This window comes from Heloderma suspectum, chromosome 4 (genome assembly GCF_057233095.1).
Source record: "Heloderma suspectum isolate Gila_16-S chromosome 4, 16-S_ref, whole genome shotgun sequence".
Lineage (NCBI taxonomy): Eukaryota > Metazoa > Chordata > Lepidosauria > Squamata > Helodermatidae > Heloderma > Heloderma suspectum.
This window is the reverse complement of record NC_139461.1, coordinates 288,680,500-288,704,773: the sequence shown is the minus strand read 5'-3', so window position 1 is coordinate 288,704,773 and position 24,274 is coordinate 288,680,500. Positions and strand designations below refer to the sequence as shown.

General features: G+C 44.1%; 1 protein-coding gene across 2 annotated transcripts in view; it reads left to right on the top strand.

The window, feature by feature from the left end:
- NFATC2 (nuclear factor of activated T cells 2) overlaps nucleotides 1–24,274 on the top strand; it is a 165,273-nt gene that overhangs the window by 39,571 nt on the left and 101,428 nt on the right. For both annotated transcript variants that reach the window (XM_084854161.1, XM_084854162.1), the window contains exons 4-5: nucleotides 12,459–12,661; nucleotides 16,134–16,306. In XM_084854161.1, coding sequence (XP_084710287.1) covers nucleotides 12,459–12,661; nucleotides 16,134–16,306 — 376 coding nt within the window. The remainder of the gene's footprint in view (nucleotides 1–12,458; nucleotides 12,662–16,133; nucleotides 16,307–24,274) is intronic.

Sequence of the window (24,274 nt, the reverse complement as noted above, 5' to 3'; positions counted from 1 at the left end):
GTGGTCACACAGCAGATTTGTATAAAAACATTATGATATTGGCAGTTTTGTCTTCAGTTCCTTTCTTAACAATCCCCATTTCCTATCATGGAATTTCCCCTTTCATAGCATCCACACACTGGGTTGACATTTTAATCAAGCTATCCACCACAATCCCAAGATCCCTTGGTCAGTCACCATCAGCTCAGACCCTAGCATACATATGTGAAGTTGGGATTTTTTTGCTCAGCTGTGCATCACTTTATACTTGCTTACATTTGCCTCTTTAATGCATATTCCCATAGTATGGAAAGATCCTTTTGGAGCTCTTCGCTGTCCCTTTTTGTTTGAACGTCAGCAAATTTGGCTACATCACTGCTCAACCTAACTCCAGATCATTTATGAACCAGTTAAAAACCACCAGTCCCAATACAGACTCTTGGGGGGACCTCACTGTTTACATCCCTCCATTATAAGAACGATCCATTTATTTCTACATGAGGCATTTATCCTGCACTCATCATTCCCTACTCACAGTTGTTTACTGGTTCTTTAGATTACATTGTGACCCTCCATTTTCACTTCTGTGTCTAAAGAGCACATACGGTGATTTTTTTTTAGAGCAGGGAAAAATGCTCTAAATGTGTGTTTATTTGTAAAAGTGAAAGAAAATGGTTTTTTCACTTGTGCATTTGCTGTACACAACTATACCACAGTGCCACCTAGAGGTTATGTAGCAGAAAAACAAGAAAGGAAAGGCTCTTCATGTAGTGCTGGGATCTCAATTCTGTGATGAAATCGAGAGTAGATACAGAAGATTAACAGTCCCGTGTAGAAAAGCTCGTACTTTCCACTTGCTGTTCTTTAACCAGTTACCAGTCCATAACACTGGGCCCTCCCCCGTGAGTTTTGCCTGGCAGTTTTTTGGCTCCAGCCAAGGACTTTTAAAAATTCTTCCAGAGTTTTAAAGATCTCAGTGTCCTAATGTTTCTGATATTTTAATTCAGTTGATATTACTGAAGTAATGCTAAATAATTAGACTCTGTTTTATTTGTGTTTTAGCCTTATGTGATTCTTCTTTTTCTTTCTGCTGTATAAATGGATATGTATAGTTGTTTGTACCACTTTTTACTTGCTGATTTTAGTGTTTAATCATACACACACACGCACACACACACACTCACACATATGTGTGTGTTTACTTTTTATGCACTTTTTGTCCCTCTGGGAAAATTTTTGTTACAGAACAACTCATAAATATAATAGCTCATTCTTCAATAATCCCTCTTTTCTATTTGCACCTAAAATATCTTATCTTTCTCTCTGTGTGTACCAGCCACCATGAGCTGGTGAGAACCAAGGCCAGGATACATGCTAAGAGCTATTTAGAATTTTTGGATATAGGATATTTGGTGCACTACTGTAACTCCTTTTTCAGTGAAGGGTGGGCATTGTTGTCATTTAATACTTATAATAATATCAGCATTGATGTATAGCGGGCTAGAGCAGGTCTTGGGATGAGAGAATGACCATTTACCTGAAACCAATTTCGTGCATGACAGAGGTGAGACTTGAAATGGGGATTTTCTGGCTTAGGCTGTAGGATGTACTCTGTGCCATAATTTGAGAAAAGATTTAATAAGGCCCTGCGTGCCAGCTTCCTTTCTAAACTCTGTAGTGTCTGATTAGAATGCTATTATCACCATGGCAACCCAAGCCACTATTTTCAATCTTTTTTTCAGGACAAGCCACAGCTTAAAGTGGCAGGGTGTCGTGGCAAACCTGTGTAGGGAGAACCGAAGAACATGTTTTGGACTGGGGAAATTTCAGTTGCCTTGAGTTCAGATTGCCTTTGTAAAGTTCTTTGGAGGATCCTGGGCCAGTTTCTACCTCTCAGCCTGAGCTACCTCACAGTGTTGTTGCGAAAAATGCCCTGTGCTCATCACCCTGAGAAAGGGTACAAGAGTGAGTGAGTGTGTGATGGCCAAACTTCAGGTTCCGATAAACACACTTTTAAAATGATGTGCTTAAATGGGCTACTTGTATTCTGAAGAAAAACAACTAGTTTCCAGTTTGGATCAGGCCCCACATCATTCTCCTCCCAAAATTACAGTACCTTTGGGTTTTTAGAGTGTTGGCAGGGAGGCGGGGGCAGGTTAACAGCAGCTAGGGGGTGGGAAGATGTTTGGCAGGAACCTGGATTGGATCAGTAGTAAATTCCACATCCGGGTCTGACATCTGCTTTTTCTTCAGAATAGAAGTGACCAGTTTAAGAACAATTTTTTTAAAAGGGTTGCGTCATCACAAGTTCTTTGGGCATGACTGAGTGAAAAAGAGAAGAGGTTTCATGAATCAGAAACAACAGAGTCTTGTGGCGCCTTGAAGATGAAAAGATGGGAGAAATATTGATTTTTGAGGTCACCTAAATTCTCTAAAAATCACTTTGAAGCTTGTTTGAATAGGAAAAATGCGTACTTCTGTGCAGATTTTTCAAAAGTGTGCACTTTCACCCCAATGACTAAAGCATTCAATATATATTCTTTGAAACATGTGCAATTCAAAGTGTGCATTAAAAAAAAAAATTGAACGCGATCACAAATTTCGGAATTTGTAAACATTTTTTGAAAAAAAAGCACTGTCTCTTAAGTTCTTCTCATTCAGGATTCTGGATGGGACATGTTTGCATGATTTGCAAACAGAAATGAAATTCTCTTATGTCCCTTATTGTAGCAAAGGTTTTTGTGGACTGGAGTCCACTTCATCAGATGCATGAATCGTATTGCATACATTGAGTTAATGGGTTTATATGAGTAAAAGTTACAAGTTTTTCTTCCCTTTTTTATAATCTTGCAAAGAATATGGAGCAGTGTTTGGTCTTCAGTACTATAGGGTGAAAGCAAGATGGCTGGCAGCTTTCCTTCAGCATGGTATGGCAGCCAGCAATGCATAGATGCTGCATGTGGTCTCTTTCCGGGGGGTGATGGTGGAGGATTAATTCTTCTATGCAAAGATACCTCCTGCTGACTGTTGAAATGGAGAACAAAGGAAGACTTTTTTGACCATGGATGCTATTAGCTTAATGTTTCTGGTCTCCGATCTTCCTGTCCTGTATGCTTTGTACAGCTTAATCAAGTTTTTTTTAACTATGTGGACCAAGTAATTGAAAACAAATTTAGCATGTCTCAGACCATCAAGTTCCCTTTCAGCTAGATGGCTGGCTATGCGGTAGACACGTCTGCTTTCAATTTTCAGTGATGTGAGAAATGTAGAATGGCTTGATTTGTAATTGTGAATGTTAATAATGAAAGAGATATTCCTTGGTCTCGAGCCTACATAGGCATTCTGGCTCTGTTACGCTTCACGTAACAAACCCCAATTCAAAATGTTGCTATTTTTTACTGAAAAGTTTTACTCTCAGCTTTTTTTTTTAAACTAAGTGCCCATTTTATTTCCTCAAAACATGTGCTGCATACAGGATACATAAATATTTGTGCAGGGAAAGATTACCATGAAAATTTCAAAACCTGCTTGTTTAAACACAGATATTCATATTTTAGCTGGTAAAGACTTCTTCTGTTTTTTTACCTCTGTCTGGCACCATAACTGTCAAATTCTGTTAATAGAAAAATATGGCAAGATCTAGCTTATAACATAAACATATATATTTATGTAGAGCTGTGCTTTCATTTTCATTAGTTTTTTTAATTTTTGTCTTGAAATTTGCATGTTTGATAAGAAAGAACCATCTGTCAAATTGCATGAAAATAAAAAGCGTTTATCTGCTTTGACAGTTATGTGCAGAAGGTCCCAAAGGCCACATTTGGGAACTTGCCTTAGCAGGAAAGGAGCTATGCAACTATGGAAGCTCTTCAACCTGACTGGAGCTGACATTTTGGCAGGATCTCTTTATATACTCTGTGAAAGCCTTCCTTTCAGCCCATGTGGCTGGGGGCAGGACTAAAGCAGAACAGTTCCAACTAAAATGGCTTGGGAGAGGGCTTTTAGAGAGGTTTTTTTTAAAAAGTGGGGTGGTGGTGGTGGGGTGTTGAACTCTTTCAGCCTGAGAGCTGAATTCAATTCTGGAGAAGTTCTCAAGGGCCACCTTCCAGTGATGGGTGGAGCTGAAGGCAAAAGGGGGTGAAGTCAAAGGCAAAAGAGGCAGGGCTGAAAAATCATATTTTAGCTTAAAGCTCTTGTCAGGAACTAAGCCTTCGGAGAGGCATTTCAACTACAGCTGTGCACAAATGGCCTCTCAAAATTCTCCAGCCTATTTGTGGGCAGATAAATGGGGGGGGGGCACTGAATTTCTTGTAGGGGAGGAGAAATTCTCGAACAGTTTCTGTCAGATAGGGCTCACTATTGACAGGGGTTGTAGCACAGGTCTTTTTTTTTTTTCCTAAGGGTTTTTGGTTTATTGCACTGCTTCTGTAGTAGGTGGCAACAGCATCAAGTGTGTCGAGGCTTCCACTTTTTTGAGGCAGAATTCTGAATTTCTTTTGGTGGTATGTTTGAGCATACCTAATCACTGTGAGGTGGTCAAGGATGCTGTGTGTATTTTCTCTCTCGGTTATACATCTTTCCATTGCTCTGCAGCCTCCCAGGCCACCTGCACTTCCTGAACTGAAAAAGCCCCATGGGAGGAATTGCCTCATGATGGCTTCCTCATGCTGGCTTTAACTGAAGTGTGGGAAGCTGAGGAGGCTGGAGGCCGCAACAGAGATTATTGTACAGTGACAGACAGGACACTCATGCACACTCCTCAGCCACCTCACAAGTAAGGAAAGCCCAAGAACCCCAAACCCAACCCATGAGAATTTCTCTGGAATTTCTCCTCTTTTGAATTTCTTTTTGAAAGCAATTTCTTTTCTATCAAATTGAATGAGAATGATTGAAAAACACACGGGAGAAATTTTCAGCACAGCACTAATTTCAACCTTTTTGAATATTAAAAAAATGTGCAAAAGCAGAGACACCACCAAATGATTGGTAGTCAGGATGGGGCCAGGGGGAGGGGATGAGGCCATCTAGGGAGCCTTGGAGGCCTGGATTTGGCCCACAGGCCTGGAGTTCAACACACCTGGCTTAACGAGAATATATTAAGGGACTCTGCCGAAGTGTATCTCAGTCAGGCAGAGCCTCTCTGCATTTGTTCAGACAAACATGGGGTTTGCACAGCTTCTGTGCTCTGTGTGGGTGGGGTGGGGGGCTTCCCTGGTCTGTGCTGTGTGGGCTAGGACAGCCTTTGGGGGGTTTGCACACTTCCTTTTAGTATCTAGGACGTGGATGAAAAAGAGATGAGGCTTCAAGAAGACAGTCAAAAGAAGACCAAAAAAATGGAGATGCTTTTAGATGATGATGATGAAGATGATGAAGATGATGATAATAATAATAATACAAGCAGGTGGGGACCATATGTACCACTCTGAGTTCCTTAGCGCAGGGGTGGGCAGCTTGTGGCCTTCCAGATATGGCATCAGCCCTAACCAGCATAGCCAGTGGTGAGGGGTGATGAGTTGTACACCAAAATATCTGGAGGGCCACAAGTCATCCACCTCTGCCTTAAAAAAAAAAAACAGCCAGGTACAAATTAGACAGGTAATTAAGGGGGAGAATGAAACTTTGCAAAGTTTGACTGTATAATTTTATTGTTTGCTCCCTCTCAGTTTTTATTGTTAATAACGGTTAATTTGTTTTTATGGTATGGTATTGTATTGTATTGTATTGTATTGTATTTATTTATTTATTTATTTCATTTCTATACCGCCCAATAGCCGAAGCTCTCTGGGCAGCTCACAAAAATTAAAACCAAAGAGCACACAATAAAACAATATAAAATATATAAAACATTGTATTGTATTTGTAATTCTGAAACTTTATGCCTGTATACTATTTTGGAGGAAGAGCAGTCTAGAAAAATTTAAAATAAATACAGAATGAACTAATTTTTGGAAGGTTTGTAACTCAGTGGTAGAACATATGGTTTGCATGCAGAAAGTCCCAGGTTCATTTCCTAAGTAGGGCTGGGAGAGGTACTGTCAGTCACTTTAGCCAATGGCCATATTAGCTAGGAATGATGGGAATTGCAGTCCAACACATTGGGAGGGAACCATATTGGGAACGGCTGCTATAGATAATATTGAGCCAGATGGACCAAAGGTCAGACTAGGACACCGTCCATTGTTCATAACATTAGTTTTGCACTTCAAATTAACTGGCAATCTTATATATTTTTTTACTACAGTAGTTTTTATAGGTTCTGGTTCTTGCAAACTATCTTGACCAAAAAGGCGACATCATAAATACAAGACTTTCCAGACACTTGGCTTCTCCCAGGTGGGATTGCACAGCTGTTGCTAATCCACCTACAGTGGAGGCACCTCCATAGGGCCAAATGGAAACCCCCACCCCCGAAAGAAGAAAAAGAATTGGGCCCCTCTTCTCAGGGAATTATCAAAGCTTTCAGCCAAGGCTGTCAGCAGTTGTAAGGCAATTTTCAACCAATCACATAAACCCAGTGAGCCTTGAGAAGGGCTGCCCCCTTGGATATCTGTTGGATACCACTTCCCTCAAATTGGCTAACCTTTCTCTATCGGGGCAGGGCCATAGAGGAACCCATTGCCACATTAGGAAGAAACAGCATAATTCTGAAGAGCAGATTCCCCCATCCCTTTGCAAGAGGCCTGGCTCCGCTAACAGGCCCAGTTGGTGTAAAAAGGTAGGCCTGACCTAGTAGGCTGTGATGTTCAAATATGTACCCCATTGCCCCCTCCCTCCCTACAAGGAATTGTGTTCAAATTTGTGTCCCTTCCCTGCAAGAAGCTCTAATTGGCAGACATGTAATTCCCTCAACCCCCCTGTATCCTCACAAAAACCTTGTGATAAAGTTGTGAGATAAAGAGTGGCCTAGGGACACCCTGGGATCTAGCTCTGGATCTAGTGTGATAATGAGGCAAGAAGTGTGTCATTTGCTAGGGGAGTGGCAGATTAATGCTTTTGAAAAACGCATTACAGGGAAATGCCAGTGAAAGGCTTTTGTCTGGCACAGAATGTTTATTCCAGTGTTTCTCAGACTGTGGGTTAGGACCCACTAGTGTGTCTCAGCCAACCTTCAGGTGAGTCTCAGTGCTGCAGACTGACAAGTAAGTGCCTCTTTGCTTGACTGCCCGATGTCATGGCCACATCCTGCACATTGCATAGCCAGGTGTGGCAGTGGGAGCCGGTTAGAGAGCATGACTAATATTTTTAATAATAATAATAACAACAACAATATTTTTAAGAAGTGGGTATAAAGAGGAATGGGATAAGACAGGGACATGTATTGGAGGAAGTGAATGTAAAAGCAGCAGGAGGGAGGAATGAAAGAAACTGACAGTTGGGGTACAAGTTAAGTTTGAAAGAAGGGGAGAAGATAAGACAGGAGATGGGTAAGAAGATTTTGAGAGGCGTGTGTGTGTGGAGGGGGTGGAGGAAAACAATATAAAATAAACAGTTTTCTCTACTTAGAGAAGTGGTCTCTAACCTTTTGGGTCGGTGGGCGCATTCAGAATTTTGACAGTGTCATGGGTACTCTCCCAAAATGGCAGTCATGGAGGGGCTTGCTCATCATAAAATGGCCAGTCAAAAAACACTCAGTTCCAAGAAGGCAAACCGGTGAGACTAATAGAAAAGTAACTAGCCCAAAACCCTAAGTACAAGGCAGAGATGGTAGGTCTGAGACGCAAAATAACCCCCCCACACACTCTTTTGAACCCAAATAAAGATTTTGAACCCAAATAAAGGGCAGCACTTTGCTTTGTAGCATAGCAGTCTCCCAGTTATTTTTTAAAAATATATATATTAAGAAATAAAATTAAAACCAGGAGAGGCAGGTAGCCTGATGGGTGCCAAGAGAAGTGCCATGAGCACACCCAAACTTAAACCATTTGGATTAGCAAATTCTTCCGGAAACGTGGAGGCTAAGTAATAATACCTCTAGAGCCAATGTCTGTACTGAATTTGAGGAAAGTTGAATTATGGAACTTCCTGCTACAAGGAAATAGCTGTGGCAAAGAATTTACCAATTGTCAAGAAGGGATTAGATACTGAAATAAAATGATATCAGTAAGTGCCAGTTGATTATGCCAAACTTCACCTCCATCTGCCACCATTTTGTGACTGGCTCTGGCCTTAGAACATCATTTTGTGACTGGTAGGCCTCAGTCGTTTTCAGCTCTCTCAAATGGGCCCTGGGGGTAGAACATTTGAGAGCCGCAGAGTGTTACCAACAGTGAGAGAAGCTTGTAGGGGCAAACCACTCTTTCCCAGTGTTCGGATCATGTACCCACATAGTTGTTGGGGAAGAGCACTCGAGACTGTTATGGCATATTTTTCTCTGCGAATTACTCGTGCTTCCTCTTCTGCTGCTTTTGCATCTCACGCAAAGGAGGGGTGTGAGCATATCCTGTCTTTTCTGAATACCTGGAAGCAGGGAGGGAGAGAAAGTGTGAGTCACTTACGCAAAAAGCAACATGCTAGCTAAATGTAATGCCGCTCCACAAGGTTGGTGTCATACTTGAGGGGCCCTTGGCAAAGTGCTCTCTGGTGGGCCCCTTCTATCTTGCTGGACCCTTGTAGGCTGGAGTCAGTGGTGGCGGCAGCAGGCAGTTGGGGCAGCAGCAGTGCTCTGATCAGTGCCAAGCAGCTGGATCTGGGAACTGCCATTTTAATTTCCCCCAGTGCCTCAGAGCAACACTACATTAAGGACCTCATGGGAAATTAAAAATGGCGGCTCTTAGAACCAGCTACTCAGTGCTAATCAGGCTGCTGGGGAAAGTATTTTTTTATTGTTTTATTTATTTAAACTACTTCTATATTGCTTGATATCTTAAAATCTCTAAGTGGTTTATTTCAAAAATACATATAATACAGTATAAAAACAATGTAAAAACAATATAAAGTAATAAATGCATTAAAAATGTTACAAGATCAATAAAACAGAGCAGTGTCAAAAGTTGATTACAAGTCAGGGAAAGCCTGAGTAAGTAGATATGTCACCAAGAGGCATTACCACAGCTTCCACCTCTCAAACCACATGTGAGAGAGCTACATGTGAGAGCCACATGTGAGAGAGGATGGGTGCCTACTACCAAGAAGACCTGCTAATGTGCCATTACTTGGCAACACGGTTGATTGTGGTTTGATCATGAAGGCTTCCTTGGAAGATCTCAGGGACTGATTTGGTTTATGTAGGGGAAGGTGGTTGGCTAGGTATCCTGATCCCAAGTTGCTTAGGGCTCTGAATGTCGGCCACAAAATGTTGAACATGGCTTGGTAGCAAATGTTTGAAAGAAGGGCTCAGGGCAGGGTCTAGTAATGTGCCCTACCAAGGTTCTGGGGCAAGGGCAGCCAACCAAGGGTGCTATATCTCTACAGGACAAGCCATGATGCTTCAGGTTCCACCATGGGTGGACTGCCTTCACCCATATCAGCCTGTCCACACTTTAAGATCAGCAAGAGAGGCCCTTCTCATGTGCTCACCTGTGAGGGAAGTTTGGAGGGCGACTACATGAGAGAAGGCTTTTTCCACAGTGGTACCACAGCTCTAAAATAAGTTGTCATTGCGGGTCCGCTAGGCTCCATCATTGCAGGCCTTTAAGAACGCCCTGAAAACATACTACTTTACTCTGGCCTTCCATTGATTATATTTAATCGGACTGGGTTGTACCTGCAGTTGTGTCTTTTGTTTTATGCTGGTGTTTATCGTTTTTTAGAATGTTTGCTGCTGCTGTTGTTCTTACTGTTTGTATTGCTGTTTTTATTACTGTATTGATTTTTATTATGTGAGTTTTATTGTTGTACACTGCCTTGGGAGGGCTCCTGCTTTGGAAGGCGGCCAAGATTTTTTAAAATACTACTTCTACTACTACTATTACTACTACTACTACTGATGATGATGCTTTAGACTCTTTCAACACACACCATATTGTGTGTGGAACTCTGGCAAGGGTGGGCTGCAGTTTTCTGGAACCAGTTATTAAGTTTCACACAACAACTTGTTGTATGGAGTAGCCTTCGTATGTCCTCGCCTTTTTATGTCCTCATTATTTTGCAGTGTTATTGGTATACTGGGCCCCCACAACTTCCCCCCCCCAAAAAAAAGCTGAATGCAACCCATAAGCTGTATAGGGTGGCCTGTCTGGTGCTTGACATCCCCCCCACTCCAGGATTTGAATGCCCAAGCAGGCAGCAAAAATAGGAGGTTTGTTGAACGCTTGGTGGGCCATCATTGCAGGCCTTTAGGAAGGCCCTGAAAACGTACTACTTCACTCTGGCCTTCCACTGATTATATTTAACTGGACTGGGTTGTACCTGCAGTTGTGTCTTTTGTTTTATGCTGGTGTTTATCGTTTTTTAGAATGTTTGCTGCTGTTGTTGTTCTTACTGTTTGTATTGCTGTTTTTATTACTGTATTGGTTTTTATTATGTGAGTTTTATTGTTGTACGCTGCCTTGGGAGGGCTCCTGCTTTGGAAGGCGGCCAAGATTTTTTAAAATACTACTACTTCTACTACTACTGATGATGCTTTAGACTCTTTCAACACACACCATATTGTGTGTGGATCTCTGGCAAGGGTGGGCTGCAGTTTTCTGGAACCAGTTATTAAGTTTCACACAACAACTTGTTGTATGGAGTAGCCTTCGTATGTCCTCGCCTTTTTATGTCCTCATTATTTTGCAATGTTATTGGTATACTGGGCCCCCACAACTCCCCCCCCAAAAAGCTGAATGCAACCCATAAGCCATATAGGGTGGCCTGTTGGTGCTTGACATCCCCCCCTCTCCAGGATTTGAACGCCCAAGCAGGCAGCAAAAATAGGAGGTTTGTTGAATGCTTGGTGGTCCTCTTACATATCATTGAAGGGGCTGCCTTTGGCTTGGTGGGTTACTAGTTGTGCAGGCCTGTCTTTTACAATTGTAATTCTACTCCCTCCAACCCCGCCCACCCCTTCTTCTCCTTCACCCCCTGCCTTCCCCTGAAACATGAACATACACAACAGCTACCACACCACTTTCTGTGTATGCACTACTGGATTTAATTCACTCAACTAGAGTTCTATAGGCCAGCCTTTTTCATGAAAAAAAGGTTTCTATTCTTCTTTTCCCTGTCTTTCTTTGGATACACACCCACACACCCTTGGATTTGGTATAATGTGACTGCAGATTATTTCTTTTGCTGCTAGATTATTTCCAGCTATTCAGAAGCAGGAAATGCTTTGTGAGCTGGCAATGTAAACTGCCAGAGACTTTGACTTAATGTTTGATTGATGCCTCTCACCTATTGAAATTAAGCCTTAGGTTTAGCTTTGAAGTTCATCTTTGCACATTATATAAGGAAGGTCCTGAACATCCTGTCTCGGTAGTGTGTTTGTTGTTGTTTTATCCAGGGAGGAAGACGGAGCAGTCATTTTTGGTTGGAATGCCCATTCACTCAAAAGAATATTCAGTTCTCCAAAAGAAGACCCATATTTTATTAATCAGAGATCAAGCTCTGTTTAGGTCAGCCTTTCCCAACCTGGTACTCTCAGATGTTTTGGGCCACAACTCCCAGCATTCTTGACAATCGACCATGCTGGCGGGAACTAATGGGAGTTGAAGTCCACAACATCTGGAGAAAAATAAGCTAGGGAAGGCTAGTTTAGGTGCTCTTTTGTAGGGACTGTCTTTTCAAAATGGCCAACTGCAGTGATTCATGGGAGATTTTTTTTTTCTGTGCAGCCTTACCATGCTGGTGTAAACAAGAACAGGGCACTCATTAAAATTTTCTCTAGTTATGGATACCATGAATATCTAGCTGGATGATAGAATTGTAGTCCTTCATAACTGTAGGGCACTAGTCTGGGGAATCCGTATTAGACAGATAAAAATAGCTTTCCCTTCTTCTTTTTAAATTGTTTAGATTTCTTAAATATACATTCCATAGGTTACAAATCTTGTGAAGGTCTGGATAAGAGCAAGTGATATGCTCAGCTCCACCCCCCCTCTATATTTCAGGAAGGATTGGAACCTGGATCTCCAAAATAAACTATTCCTATTGTCTGCATCCCACTGGCATCTGCTATCAGAAGTGTCATATCTCAAGATTTCTAGAAAGTAATCCGGGATTTTGTTGGGAATAACTGTAGTGATCAGAACAGGTTAACATTCTGAACCTGTTTGTTCCATCCTTGCAAAGTAAGACCACAAAAGTTAATAGTGCCTAAATATTTTTACTTGCCAGTTTGGGCATGATCATTGGTGGAAGATCAGTATACTAAAAGAAGGAAAAAGAAACACTTTGTATTTATAAAAGCTTCCTGTTGGGTTGTCTGGAGGTAATACTCGCCACGGTTGAGCAATTATTTATAAGACTGTTTTGTTCTTTGTATGACACTACTTATATTTTTATTTGTTTGCTGTACATGTAGTTGAGATGATGATGTAACTGATTTGGTCTCTCACCAGCTTCATGGTTACATGGACAACAAGCCCCTGGGCCTTCAGATCTTCATTGGGACAGCAGATGAGCGGATTCTTAAACCACATGCTTTCTACCAGGTCCATCGCATTACAGGGAAAACGGTCACCACCACAAGCTATGAGAAAATCATTGGTAACACCAAAGTGCTGGAAATCCCCCTGGAGCCAAAAAACAACATGAAAGCAACGTAAGGGCATGGTCATAGAAAGTGTCTTGTTGTATGGTATTAATAGATTCTTCATGTTCATGCAGAAGGCACCCATATTTAATTTGAACAGAAAGCCCTCAAAAGTGGAACAGTTATGCCCAGGCTCAATTCATGCAGGTTGACTTTACCATGGGCTCGTACCTCAGTTGGTAAAGCACATCATCTTCATGCAGAAGATACCTGGTTCGATCCCTCGCATGTCTAGTTAAAAGGATTATTTAGCGAGTGATGGAAAAGATCTCTGTCTGCCTGAAACCTTAGAGATGTACTGATAGACAGTATTAAAAGGAGATTAGACAAATGCGTGGAGGATAAGGCTATCAGTATCTACTAATCATGATGGCTATATATTATCTCCAGTGTACCTCTCCATACCAATTGCTGGGGAACCTGACCGGGAGGATGCTTTTGCACCCATGTCCTGCTTTTGGGCTTCCCATGGGCATCTGGTTGGCTATTGCATGAACAGAATACCAGACTAGATGGGCAATTGGTTTGATCCAGCATGGCTCTTCTTTGATTTTTAGAGCTGTTGTCAGTCAGTAGACTGTAGGGATGTTGGAGAATTCCGCCACATACTCCAGTGAGGAGTTTAGATTCTTTAGAATCCAGCCCCCCGGAGTCCGTGGCGGAACGGACTACCCCCCCTGAAGTCCTCCCGGAACGGACCTACCTGGTGGCGGCAGATGTGGCAGTGGCAGATGTGGCGGCAGATCCGGGTCATCTTCCGGCCGCTGCCGGCCTGCTGCCGCCTCAAATGGCGGCTGTTGTAGCAGCCGCCATTTGCGTCTGTGCCTTAGGCCGTGATAGGCTATGTAAGTATTTACGCAATTTGTGCCCCTGGTCTTTGCCGTGATAGGCTACGTAAATACTTACGTAGCCTATCACGGCCTAAGGCACAGACGCAAATGGCAGCCGGCATAGCAGCCGCCATTTGCATCTGCAGCGCGGCAGGAGCAGCCAGAAGTCCAGCCACGGCCGGCCCTGGCCGGCAGCTCCGCGGCTTTGCCACAGAGCAGAGCCAGCCAGGGAGGATTCCGGGGAGGAGGGGACTAATCGCCTCCCCCGCCCAGCGGATGCCCCGGACCGGAACCAAGTAAGCAATCCGCTCACGCCTAGTAGATTGCTTGAAAATTATTAGGAAAATTATTAGGAAATTATTGTGAGTGCAACAGCGGTGGTTTCCAGACCTCTAATACTGAGGCACACTTTTCCCCTCAATCAAAATTTATTTATTTATTTGCAACATTTATATACTGCTCCACATCTAAACAGATTCCAGAGTGATGAACAATAGAAGATAAAAGAGTAAAACACCATATTAAATTTTCGTTATTTTTTAAAAACAGAGTACCAGTACCATGGCTAATCAGTCAAGGAAGGCTTCCTGAGATAAAGATGTTTTCAAGAGTGCTGAAAACAAAACAATGTTGGTGCCTGCCTGACCTTCAGAGGCAGAGAATTTCATAGAAAGGGGGCCAGCACACTGAAGGCTCTTTTTCAGGTAGACTCCAGTCAGGCCATAGGCCCATGCGGAACCACCAGGAACATGCCATCTGATGACCTCAGTGGCCAGAAAGGATGATAAGGGAGAAGGCGCTCTCTCAGGTGGCTCACCTGAGGTACACCTTACTGTTAGAGTAAAGGTGGGCAACTTATGGCCCTCCAGATGCTTTGGCCTACAACTCCCATCAGCCCTAGCCAGTATAGCCAATGGTGAGAGATGATGGGAGTTGTATGTAGGGATGTGTGAATCAGCAAAACCTAGATGTGTGAATCGAAGCTCTCCAGATACCATCGCGAAACTCGTTCCGACTCGAGTTCGTATCAGATTGCAAGCTTTGGTTTTTTCTTTTCTCATGAAAATGCATGTGTATTTTCGTGTGTATTTTCCCAAATGTACACATCAGTTGTGCACATCTTTGAGATATATGCATTCTTCTCCCATTGATTAAAGCATATTTGTGCATGTTTTTCAGAAGTACACATTTTTTCATGTGCACTTTTCAAATGTACATATGCTGTTGGATGCATTTTTTTGGTTCACAAATCACATTGCAAGCTTGGAAATTTACAGACTTTGACCGCAGATTGCATCTGGAAGGTGTGAACAGTTTGTGCATAAGACTTATAAGTACCTATCCTCAGAGGAACTTACCCCACTTGTACAGCTGCATGAATTCTGGGGACATTCATGTTCTGGGACATGACTCCTGTTTCGAAGGATGCTTTCAAATGCTTAGCCTTGGCAGTGATTGGCAGCCTGCATGAAAGCTGTGGAAAGTGTGGGGACACAGAAAGAAACTTGGTGGTACTTTTCAGTGACAAGTTGCCTAGGATGATGGAAGGCGGCAGATCCAGGAGTCTTTCTATCAGCCAGTGCCACCGGATTGGTCTTCTGGTGTCACCTGACTTCCTAGACCAGGAGGATTATGGGATCTTGTATGAATATCCCAGCTGGAACTGCTTGTAGTTCCTTCCTTGGACCTGCAGTGCACAGGTGGTGCAAGGAGTGGGTAGCCAGTACTGGATCCACAAAGCTCCAGGTCTGATCCTGATGGTGCTTGACAGAGGTAAACTGGGAACAGATACTTTTGCAGAGATGCAGTGGGCAACCTCATCTGAGTGTAGGTAATTGAATGCTCCAACTGTCCCTAATGCAGAGAATCAGCAGAGCTGTCTTCCTCTGGCAGAGACTGGAAGTCCTACCAGAATCATCCAGAGATACAGGAGGCAGCTTCCTCTGTGGATGGGTCACTTTGGGCTCAATTGAACATTTTAATTACTTTTATTTCTCATTGGACTCTAGCAGTTCTCTCTTGGCACATGTTTTGTGACTTACTTGGTTAGATGGTGTTAAGAGGTACCAAAGCCATGTTAAGTGACCTTAAGAATGTGCTAGGGAACATAGGATGCTGTCAGACTACTTGTCCATCTAGCCCAGTGTTGTCTACTCTGACTGGCAGCTCTGACTCCAGGGTCTCAAGCAGAGGACCCTTTTAATCACCTGTTCCCTAAGATCCTTTTAACTGGAGAGGCTGGGTACTGATGCTGTCTGTATACAAAACCTATGCTCGGCCACCAAATTATGCCCCTCATTTCTAGAACAGCGTGTATGAAAGCCATCTCTGAATCCATAATCATAATAGGGTGAAAAAAAAAGTTGCATTCACTTTTTATTTTTAAAGTTTTTCTATATCCACAAAGCTCCAGGTCTGAGCCTGATGGTGCTTGACAGAGGTAAACTGGGAACATACACTTTTTTGTGAACTGCCCAGAGAGCTTCGGCTATTGGGCGGTATAGAAATGAAATCAATCAATCCATCCCTCCCTTCAAAATATATTGTCTTTCCTCCCTTGTTAATGCTTTCCTATGTTGTAAATACACTTGGGAGTAGGGATGGTGATCTCACTGGACAGGGATTAATTGAGGTTTCTTTTTATTCCACAGCATTGACTGCGCAGGGATTCTGAAGCTGAGGAATGCAGACATTGAACTACGGAAAGGCGAGACAGATATAGGCCGGAAGAACACCCGTGTGCGGCTGGTTTTCCGTGTGCATATCCCCGAATCCAGTGGCAGGATAGTTTCTTTGCAAGTGGCATCCAATCCCATTGAATGTTGTAAGTCACATTTTTTGCTATAACTTCATTGTTTTCCAGTTGTGTTACTAATACCCATACAGCATAGAAATAAACATGGGAAATAGCTAATTCAAACCTCTGCCCAGAGGAGGTATTCCCGTGCACCAGCCTCTAGGTTTCCTGCATGTTAATCCTTAATTAACTGGTTAAAGCCTAAAGCTGCAATCCTGCATATACTTACCTGGGCGTAAGTTGGACTGATGTCACTGGGACTTCCTTCTGAGTAGATGTGTTTAGGATTAAGCTGCACATCCTAAACAGATGCTACAAACCCACTGACCCACCTAAAGTATCACTGAAATGATTGGGATACTTCCAGAACAGATAGAAAGCTGAGATTTGGTATGCACATTATCTAAGACTGCCTGATTTCCTTGAAAATGAAACAGTTTTATGTCTCACACCAAATACATCATATGCAGACTACTTCCAGGCAGTAACTCCAAGAGAGAGCTGGACAAGCCACACATGTGATAAAATAGAGGGGTGTGGGAGTTTCCCTTCTGCATACTTGAATAATCTGCATGTTGGGGAACAGGGGATTTCCACTGAATATCTAACGATTGCAGAATGCGGGCTATACTCCTCCACCAGGTCGCCCATGGTGAAATTGTTTTTGGCCCACTTGCATATATTCACCCTCTTAGACACCCCCATCTCCAGCTATCATCCTTTTAGTGTAGGAGGGTTAAATCAGGAATGAAGGGTCATCAGCGTTTCACAGGACTGGACTTGTGGAAGGGTCTCCATTTTGGCACATCCAGGGAGTCTTATTCGTTTTTGGAGTGGTTGCACTTATGAGTCTCTTTGCTCATCCTGTGATGCTTTTTTGTTAGTAACCTGAGCTTTCTTGGTGGTTTGGGGGATTTCACAGAATCATAACGAGCTATTTTCACTTCTTTTATTGCATGACTCATGTTAGTGTACAAAACCCTGTTGTAACAAATAAATCGCCTGAGAAAGGTTGCTTAAAAGACCCACTCTGCGGCTTTTGATTGTAGTGTAATGCTTCCCCTAAGGCATGTCAGTCCTGGAGATGCTCCCTACTCCAAAATGGTGTTTAGGTTGCAAACCAAACTGGTGAAGAAGGTTGATTAGCGGGTGGAGCCTGCCTTCTCAGATCAGACCACGATCTATCTACTCCAGCATTCTTTTTCCCTCTGCACCCAGAGAAATACATTTACAAGCAGGGCATGAAGTTGGCCATGTATTGTTAGCATTTTGTATCTGATATCATAGAGGCTCAGTTTGGCTAATCCAGCTGTTGATAGTCAAATTCATGGAGGATTGAGCTAATTCTTCTCTTTAAAATAACAACAGTATTGAAGTTGGTAATCATTACCAAATGTTGAGATAATAAATTCCGTAAGTTTAATTATGCATTGCATGAAGTACTGCTGATTGCAATTTATTTGCTGTGTAGTGCTTTATCTGGTGCTCCTAAACATCACAGTGAATTGATAATGCACCTTTCTATGGCAATTTGATCAGCTTTAGTGGAATCTGAGAAGAAAACACACACACCGGTTAGAGTCTGGGACATAGCTGTTATGGACAAGATTACTTTTCCGCTTAGGGCATATGTGGGCGATCTGCAACCTGTGGGCCTGATCAGCCATCAGCTGCGAGGCGGGGAACAGATTGCTGTTTCCCCACTGTTATTAAGCTCTCAAAGATCCTCAAATTACCATCGTCTGACCTCTTTCTTACCCTCTTTTCTCCAGCAAAATGTCTCAGCACTGAGAGCCAATGAAATGCCAAGCTATCTTGGCATATTAGAAACTTGACCCTTCCATTCACTGCAACTATCTCTCTACTGGAAGATGGCTATGCTCCACTTAACGTGCAGTTAAGGGCTTAGCTTCCACAGAGCCTTACGTTCTGGCATCTCTCTTTTTTTGCAAATGAACGGTTGTTGTACACAGGCCTTGCATCTTTTCCCCCTTCACATTTTATGTACCAACGGTGCTTCTAGTTGTGGTATCGCTTCTCCATCTGCTTCTGTGAAAAATGGTGGCTTTAATGAAAAGCACATTAGCTAGAGATAGTAAAGCACAGCTCCTACTGAAATCGTTCTGAGAAGTATAATTCTTTATAGTTCATGAACTGGGCAGCAGGGGTGGTGTGGTGGTGAGAATGAGACACCTCTTGCATCTCATGAGCAGGATCATAAAGCCAAGAGGCACTTATTAGCTCTGAAATTCTCAAATTGGGGATGGGATACCTTTCTCCCAGAACCACCACCAATATTGATGGGTGCTTTTATTCTTTTGCTTTTGCAACTGGTTATTCTTGTTGATGAGAAAACCCTCCTGCAGTGGTTTAGAACATCCCTTAGGGAAAACGTCATGAAATAGTAAAGTCAAGTTAGTTAGCTGATCCAATGCTCCCGCCAATTGCTGCTCCCCTGAGAGACTGGTTGCTAACGACAGAGCAGCTGAGAACTCCCATTGGGAGGGAGCAAACCAGCAGCTGCAATGAAGTGAGGACTGTCTTGAGTAGAGAGGTCATATTGGGCTGCATGTGTATTGTGAGATGTGGCTCTCAGTAGAGCAAAGGGTTTGGAATAACTGGCTAATAAACTCAGTTTGTTAGAAGTTCTGAGTAACCAGTTAGGTCTCCAAAGTGGCCTTGTGTCCAGACATGTATGCAAAACTGGTGGCCAGGTTGAGTGAAAGAAAAGTAAGTTAAATTATCATATATACATGAGGTGTTGAACTTCAGGCTAGGGAACCAGATCCAGCCCTCCTGGGGTCCCAGTCTAGCCCTCAGGGGTTCTCCAGACGAACATGCCCCTTTCCCCAGTGGGAGCCGTCGCCAGGTAGTTCCCGCTTTCCCCCATCCAATCGTTAGGTGGTTTCCCACCTTTTCTGGCCCTTGGGTGGAAAGAGTCTCGGCACCCCTGATATATACTAATAGTGACCTTATTCTTTGAGTGTGGATTCTTAGGTAGCCAAAAAAGCACCATCCACACACAAAAGGGAGGTACTGGCAGGCATGGGGGAACCCCAAGAATTACAAAACTGTAAAAAAAAGAACCTAATGGGGGGAGGGGAAAACCCAAAAACAGACCAGTGAGGACTGAGCGTGCATAGTGTGTGGAATGCCAGCTGACTATTGCTGATATAGGGAGGGGGTAGAAAACACGGTGGGAGGAGAAATGGAATGATATCTTGGAAAAGAGCATGGCTGGCTGGCTATGACCCTGAATGGGAGCATTCCACACTGTAACATTTGTTGCGGGTCCCAATTGTTAGGTATAACAGTTCCCTGAAGAACACAACTATTTTTTCTCCTCTTCAGGAGAAAACTCAATCCAGATAGTAAGGTCTGTCCTTCATAATAAGGAAAACTCAATCCAGATAGTAAGGTCTCTCCTTCCAGACTTTCCCAACCTGGTGCCCTCCAGATGTGTTGGATTATAACTCCCATCATCCCTACCCAACAGATGATGTCGGCTGGGGAAGATGGAAGTTGTAGTCCAACACATCTGGAAGGGGGTGGGTTAGCGAAACCTGGTGTAGTCACTGCAAAATATCCTTATATTTATTACATCTTTATGTCACCATTCCTCCAAGGAGCTTATTTACTCCCCACAATTTTATCCTCATAAAAACCCTGTGAGGTAGGTTAGGGTTAGAGATGGTGACTGACTGAGGTTACCCAGCACATGGCTGAGCATGGATTTCATTGTGGCTCAACCTGGTCCCAGACTGAATATTCTGCTCACTACAACAGACTGTCTCTTTCATTCTCTTCTCTGCCCCTCCTATAACTATGTGATGATTATATGAAGATCTATAGTAGCTGGAAGTTACAAGCGCTAATCTGAATTTCCTTCAGCATTAGAGAAGTTAAGAGAAGTAAAATAGATTTTACAAACTGAGTAGCTTCTGCAGAAAGTTGGGTTTCAGTGGTTGAAAGTCTGGGCCTGGGCAATGCAGTCCAGTGGAAATCCAGTTGACGTGCATGTGCGGAGTGCTTTTCCCAAATACATACCTCTACCATGGGGCCCTATGGAGTAAGAATTCCTGACAGAACTACACAATATATTGGCAAACACACATTTCTTCAACTAATGTCTGCCAGTTAATGGTAGGGGTGTACGGATTACTTACCCCGTTCCGCTGGGGCCGTCTGCTGGGGGGGGAGGCGGTCCGTCCCTCCCCCCCAGAATCCTCCCTGGCCAGCTCCGCTCCATGGGGAGCCCGTGGAGCCACCGGCCAGGGCTGCCTGCAGCTGGACTTCCGTCTGCTGCTGGGCTGTGGCTACAAATGGCGGCCACCATAGCGGCCGACATTTGCGTCCCTGCGTTAGCCGTGATAGGCTACGTATATATTTATGTAGCCCATCATGGCAAAAGGCAGGAACGCAAATGGCGGCCTCTACGCCATTTGCATCCCTGCGTTAGCTGTGATAGGCTTAGGGATGTTAGAGAATTCCGCCATGGACTCCAGTGAGGAGTTCTTTAGAATCCGCCCCCCCCCGGAGTCTGTGGCGGAACGGAGCAATGCCCCCTGCCACCCTGCAAAATTTACCCAGGACGGAGCCTACCTTTGTCATCTGTCCGCTGTCCCACAAATGGCTGCCCCAGTCTGCGGCCGCCATTTCCTCTGTATTTTAGTTGTGATAGGCTACGTAAGTATTTACGTAGCCTATCATGGCTAACGCAGGGACGCCTTTTGCCATGATAGGCTACATAAATATATACGTAGCCTATCACGGCTACCGCGGGGACGCAAATGGTGTAGCGGCTGCCATTTGCGTAGGGATGGCAGAGAATTCCACCACGGATTCCAGTGAGGCTGGATTCTTTAGAATCCGGCCCCCCGGAATCCGTGGCAGAACGGCCTCCTGCCCCCCCGCCCCCCTGTGGAATCCCCCCAGGACGGAACTTACCTGGGGCGGCCGCAGCAGATTCGGCAGCGGCGGCAGATTCGGCGGCGGCGGCTCCGGCAGCGGCGGCGGCTCCAGCAGCTGGTCTCCTGGCCGGCCACGGCCAGGTTGCTGCGATCGTCATTGGCGTCCTTGCAGCTGTGATAGGCTACGTAAATATTTACTTAGCCTATCACGGCTAACCCCCCCCCCAAACGCAGCGTACGCAAATGGTGGCGGCTACAGTGGCCGCCATTTGCGTTCCGTATTTTTCACCGTTCTAGTCTACGTAAATATTTATGTAGGCTATTACGACGAAAAAAAAGGGAACGCAAATAGTGTAGTGGGCGCTATTTGCGTCCCTTTTTTCCCCGCCGTTCTAGCCTACATAAATATTTACGTAGGCTATTACGGCGAAAAAAAAGTAACGCAAATAGTGCCCACTACGCTATTTGCGTTCCCCTTTTTTTCGCCGTAATAGCCTACGTAAATATTTACGTAGGCTAGAATGGCGAAAAATAGGGAATGCAAATGGCGGCCTCCGTAGCCTCCATTTGCGTATGCTGCGTCTTTTTTGGGGGGGGGTTAGCCGTGATAGGCTAAGTAAATATTTACGTAGCCTATCACGGCAGCCTGGCTGGACACAAATGGAGGCTGGTACAGTGGCCACCATTTGCGTCCGCACCAGCCCGTCCGCGGATGGAAATCCGGCTGTGGATGGCCCTGGCTTGCTGCTCCACGGTGCTGCTGCAGAGTGGAGCCGGCCGGGCAGGATTCCAGTGGGGAGGACTGGATCACCTCCCCCCCCACCGTGAATCAATCCGCGAAAAGGTAAGTGAGTTTCGTACATCCCTACATTTGCGTCCCCGCGGTAGCCGTGATAGGCTTCGTATATATTTACGTAGTCTATCATGGCAAAAGGCAAGGACACAAATGGCGTAGTGGCCGCCATTTGCGTTCCTGCCTTTTGCCATGGTAGGCTATGTAAATATGCATGTAGCCTATCACAGCTACTGCAGGGATGCAAATGGCAGCTGCAGCCCAGCAGCGGACAGAAGTCCAGCTGCAGGCGGCCTTGGCTGGTGGCTCCGCAGGCTCCCCGCGGAATGGAGCTGGCCGAGGAGGATTCCAGGTGGGAGGGACGGATCACCTCCCTCCCCAGTGGACGGCCCCAGTGGAACAGGGTAAGTAATCCGTATACCCCTAGATAGGCTACGTATATATTTACGTAGCCTATCACGGCAAAAGGCAGGGACGCAAATGGCGTCCCCGCGTTAGCTGTGATAGGCTACGTAAATACTTACTTAGCCTATCACGGCTAAAGTAGAGGGGAAATGGTGGCCGCAGACTGGAGCAGCCATTCGCGGGGCAGCGGACAGCCGACAAAGGTAGGCTCCGTCCTTGGTAAATTTCGCAGGGTGGCGGGGCAGATTGCTCTGTTCCGCCATGGACTCCGGTGGTCCAGAGTCCGTGGTGGAATTCTCTAACATCCCTAGTTAATGGAAATGCAGGGGGTGGGGGTGGAGGTAGGATTTGCAGGGGAAGATAAGCAGATGGGAGGGGCAGTTTACTCCTTCACCAGCTTGTTGATTTCCATCTCAGAGCTTGGCTGGAGAAAAAATGGGAAGAGGCTGGGCCTCACGGAGCACTTAAAGATGAGAATCAGTAGGTACAGAAAAAGTTAAGCACCTCTTTCTTGGCTGACCTCTTGGCTGACTGTTCTCCCCAGGACATGGTGCCTCAATGTTAGCACTGCTAGGAACGCTGTGTTTGCCTTGTAATGTATATCTCTACCCTTAGACGTTAATCCCTGTGATAACAAAACATCAGATGTTGTTCCTTTTTCCTCCTTGGTTGGGCTGCACATGCCAAATAACAGTATTCTTCTCCATATCAGTTTGTGGGGAACACAGGCACGAGGGTGCTATTGAACTCATGTCCTGCTTGTGGGCTTCCCATAGGCGTCTAGTTGGCCACTGTGGGAACAGAATGCTGGATTAGGTGGACCTTTGGTCTGATCCAACATGGCTGTTTTTATGTTCTTAATGCCTTCTTATTATAAACATTCTTAAGGCGTGTGTGTGTATATGTATATGTATGTGTATGTGTATATGTGTGTGTGTGTGTGTGTGTGTGTATATATATATATATTCCTTCCAAAAAGAATCTGATAAATTTGGATGTTTCCCTATTATTCACAAAGTTCCTTTATGCCAGTGAATTTGGGTCGATTTTTGTTTCCTTTTAATCAACTTCCCTGGAAGTTTCCTTTTTTAATTTTTTTCCTCCTCTCCAACTCAATTTTCCCATAAAATTAGATATTTTGCATTTATGATATGTGGCACAGTTGTAAGTTCAGTGGAAAGAAATAGTCAGTTTAAAGAATGTCTTCATCTTGGCAGGCCCTCTGTGGCTTTCCTGCAACCAAGAAAGCCAGCTGGTAGATTGTCAACAGTAGGCTAGAGGCTAGTTAAAAGAACAGCAAAGAATCATTCTGGTGACTCCTTGGAGATTCGTCAGCTGGCTGTTTGCAGGCAGTGCACTTTGAATGCTTTTTGCATTTTTAACAGCCCTACCCGTGAACTTTGAACAGTGTATATCCCTCTCTTTTAAAAATGCACATAATTTTATTTTTATGGCTCTTCTCATAAAGCCTCTATATCAGGCAGGCTCAAATTCCAGGCTTAAAATGAACAATGCAGATCAATAGAATATATACAAATGGACTTATTTTACATAAGTTAATTTTGTTTGTATAGTTTCTTCTGAAAATCATTAATTTCTTGTGGGAGGAAGAGGTTGTAAAAACTGTTATATTGGTAGTAAGAGTAGTGTAGTGGCACTCTAAGAAAAGTACAGGTAGGTGAGTAGGATGCAGAAGCTCAGTAATTTGGCTTCTTGATGAGTGATGGTTTCTCTTTTAGAAGGAATGTTTCTAGCCTACATGGTACTAGGTAGTGGAGGAGGGTGGAGTTTAGACATTTAGAAGCAATATTTGCCAAAGACTAAAAAATAAAAACGGACACTGGTTAAGCCTTTTAGTAGTGTATCCAGTCGCACACCATCTTTTCT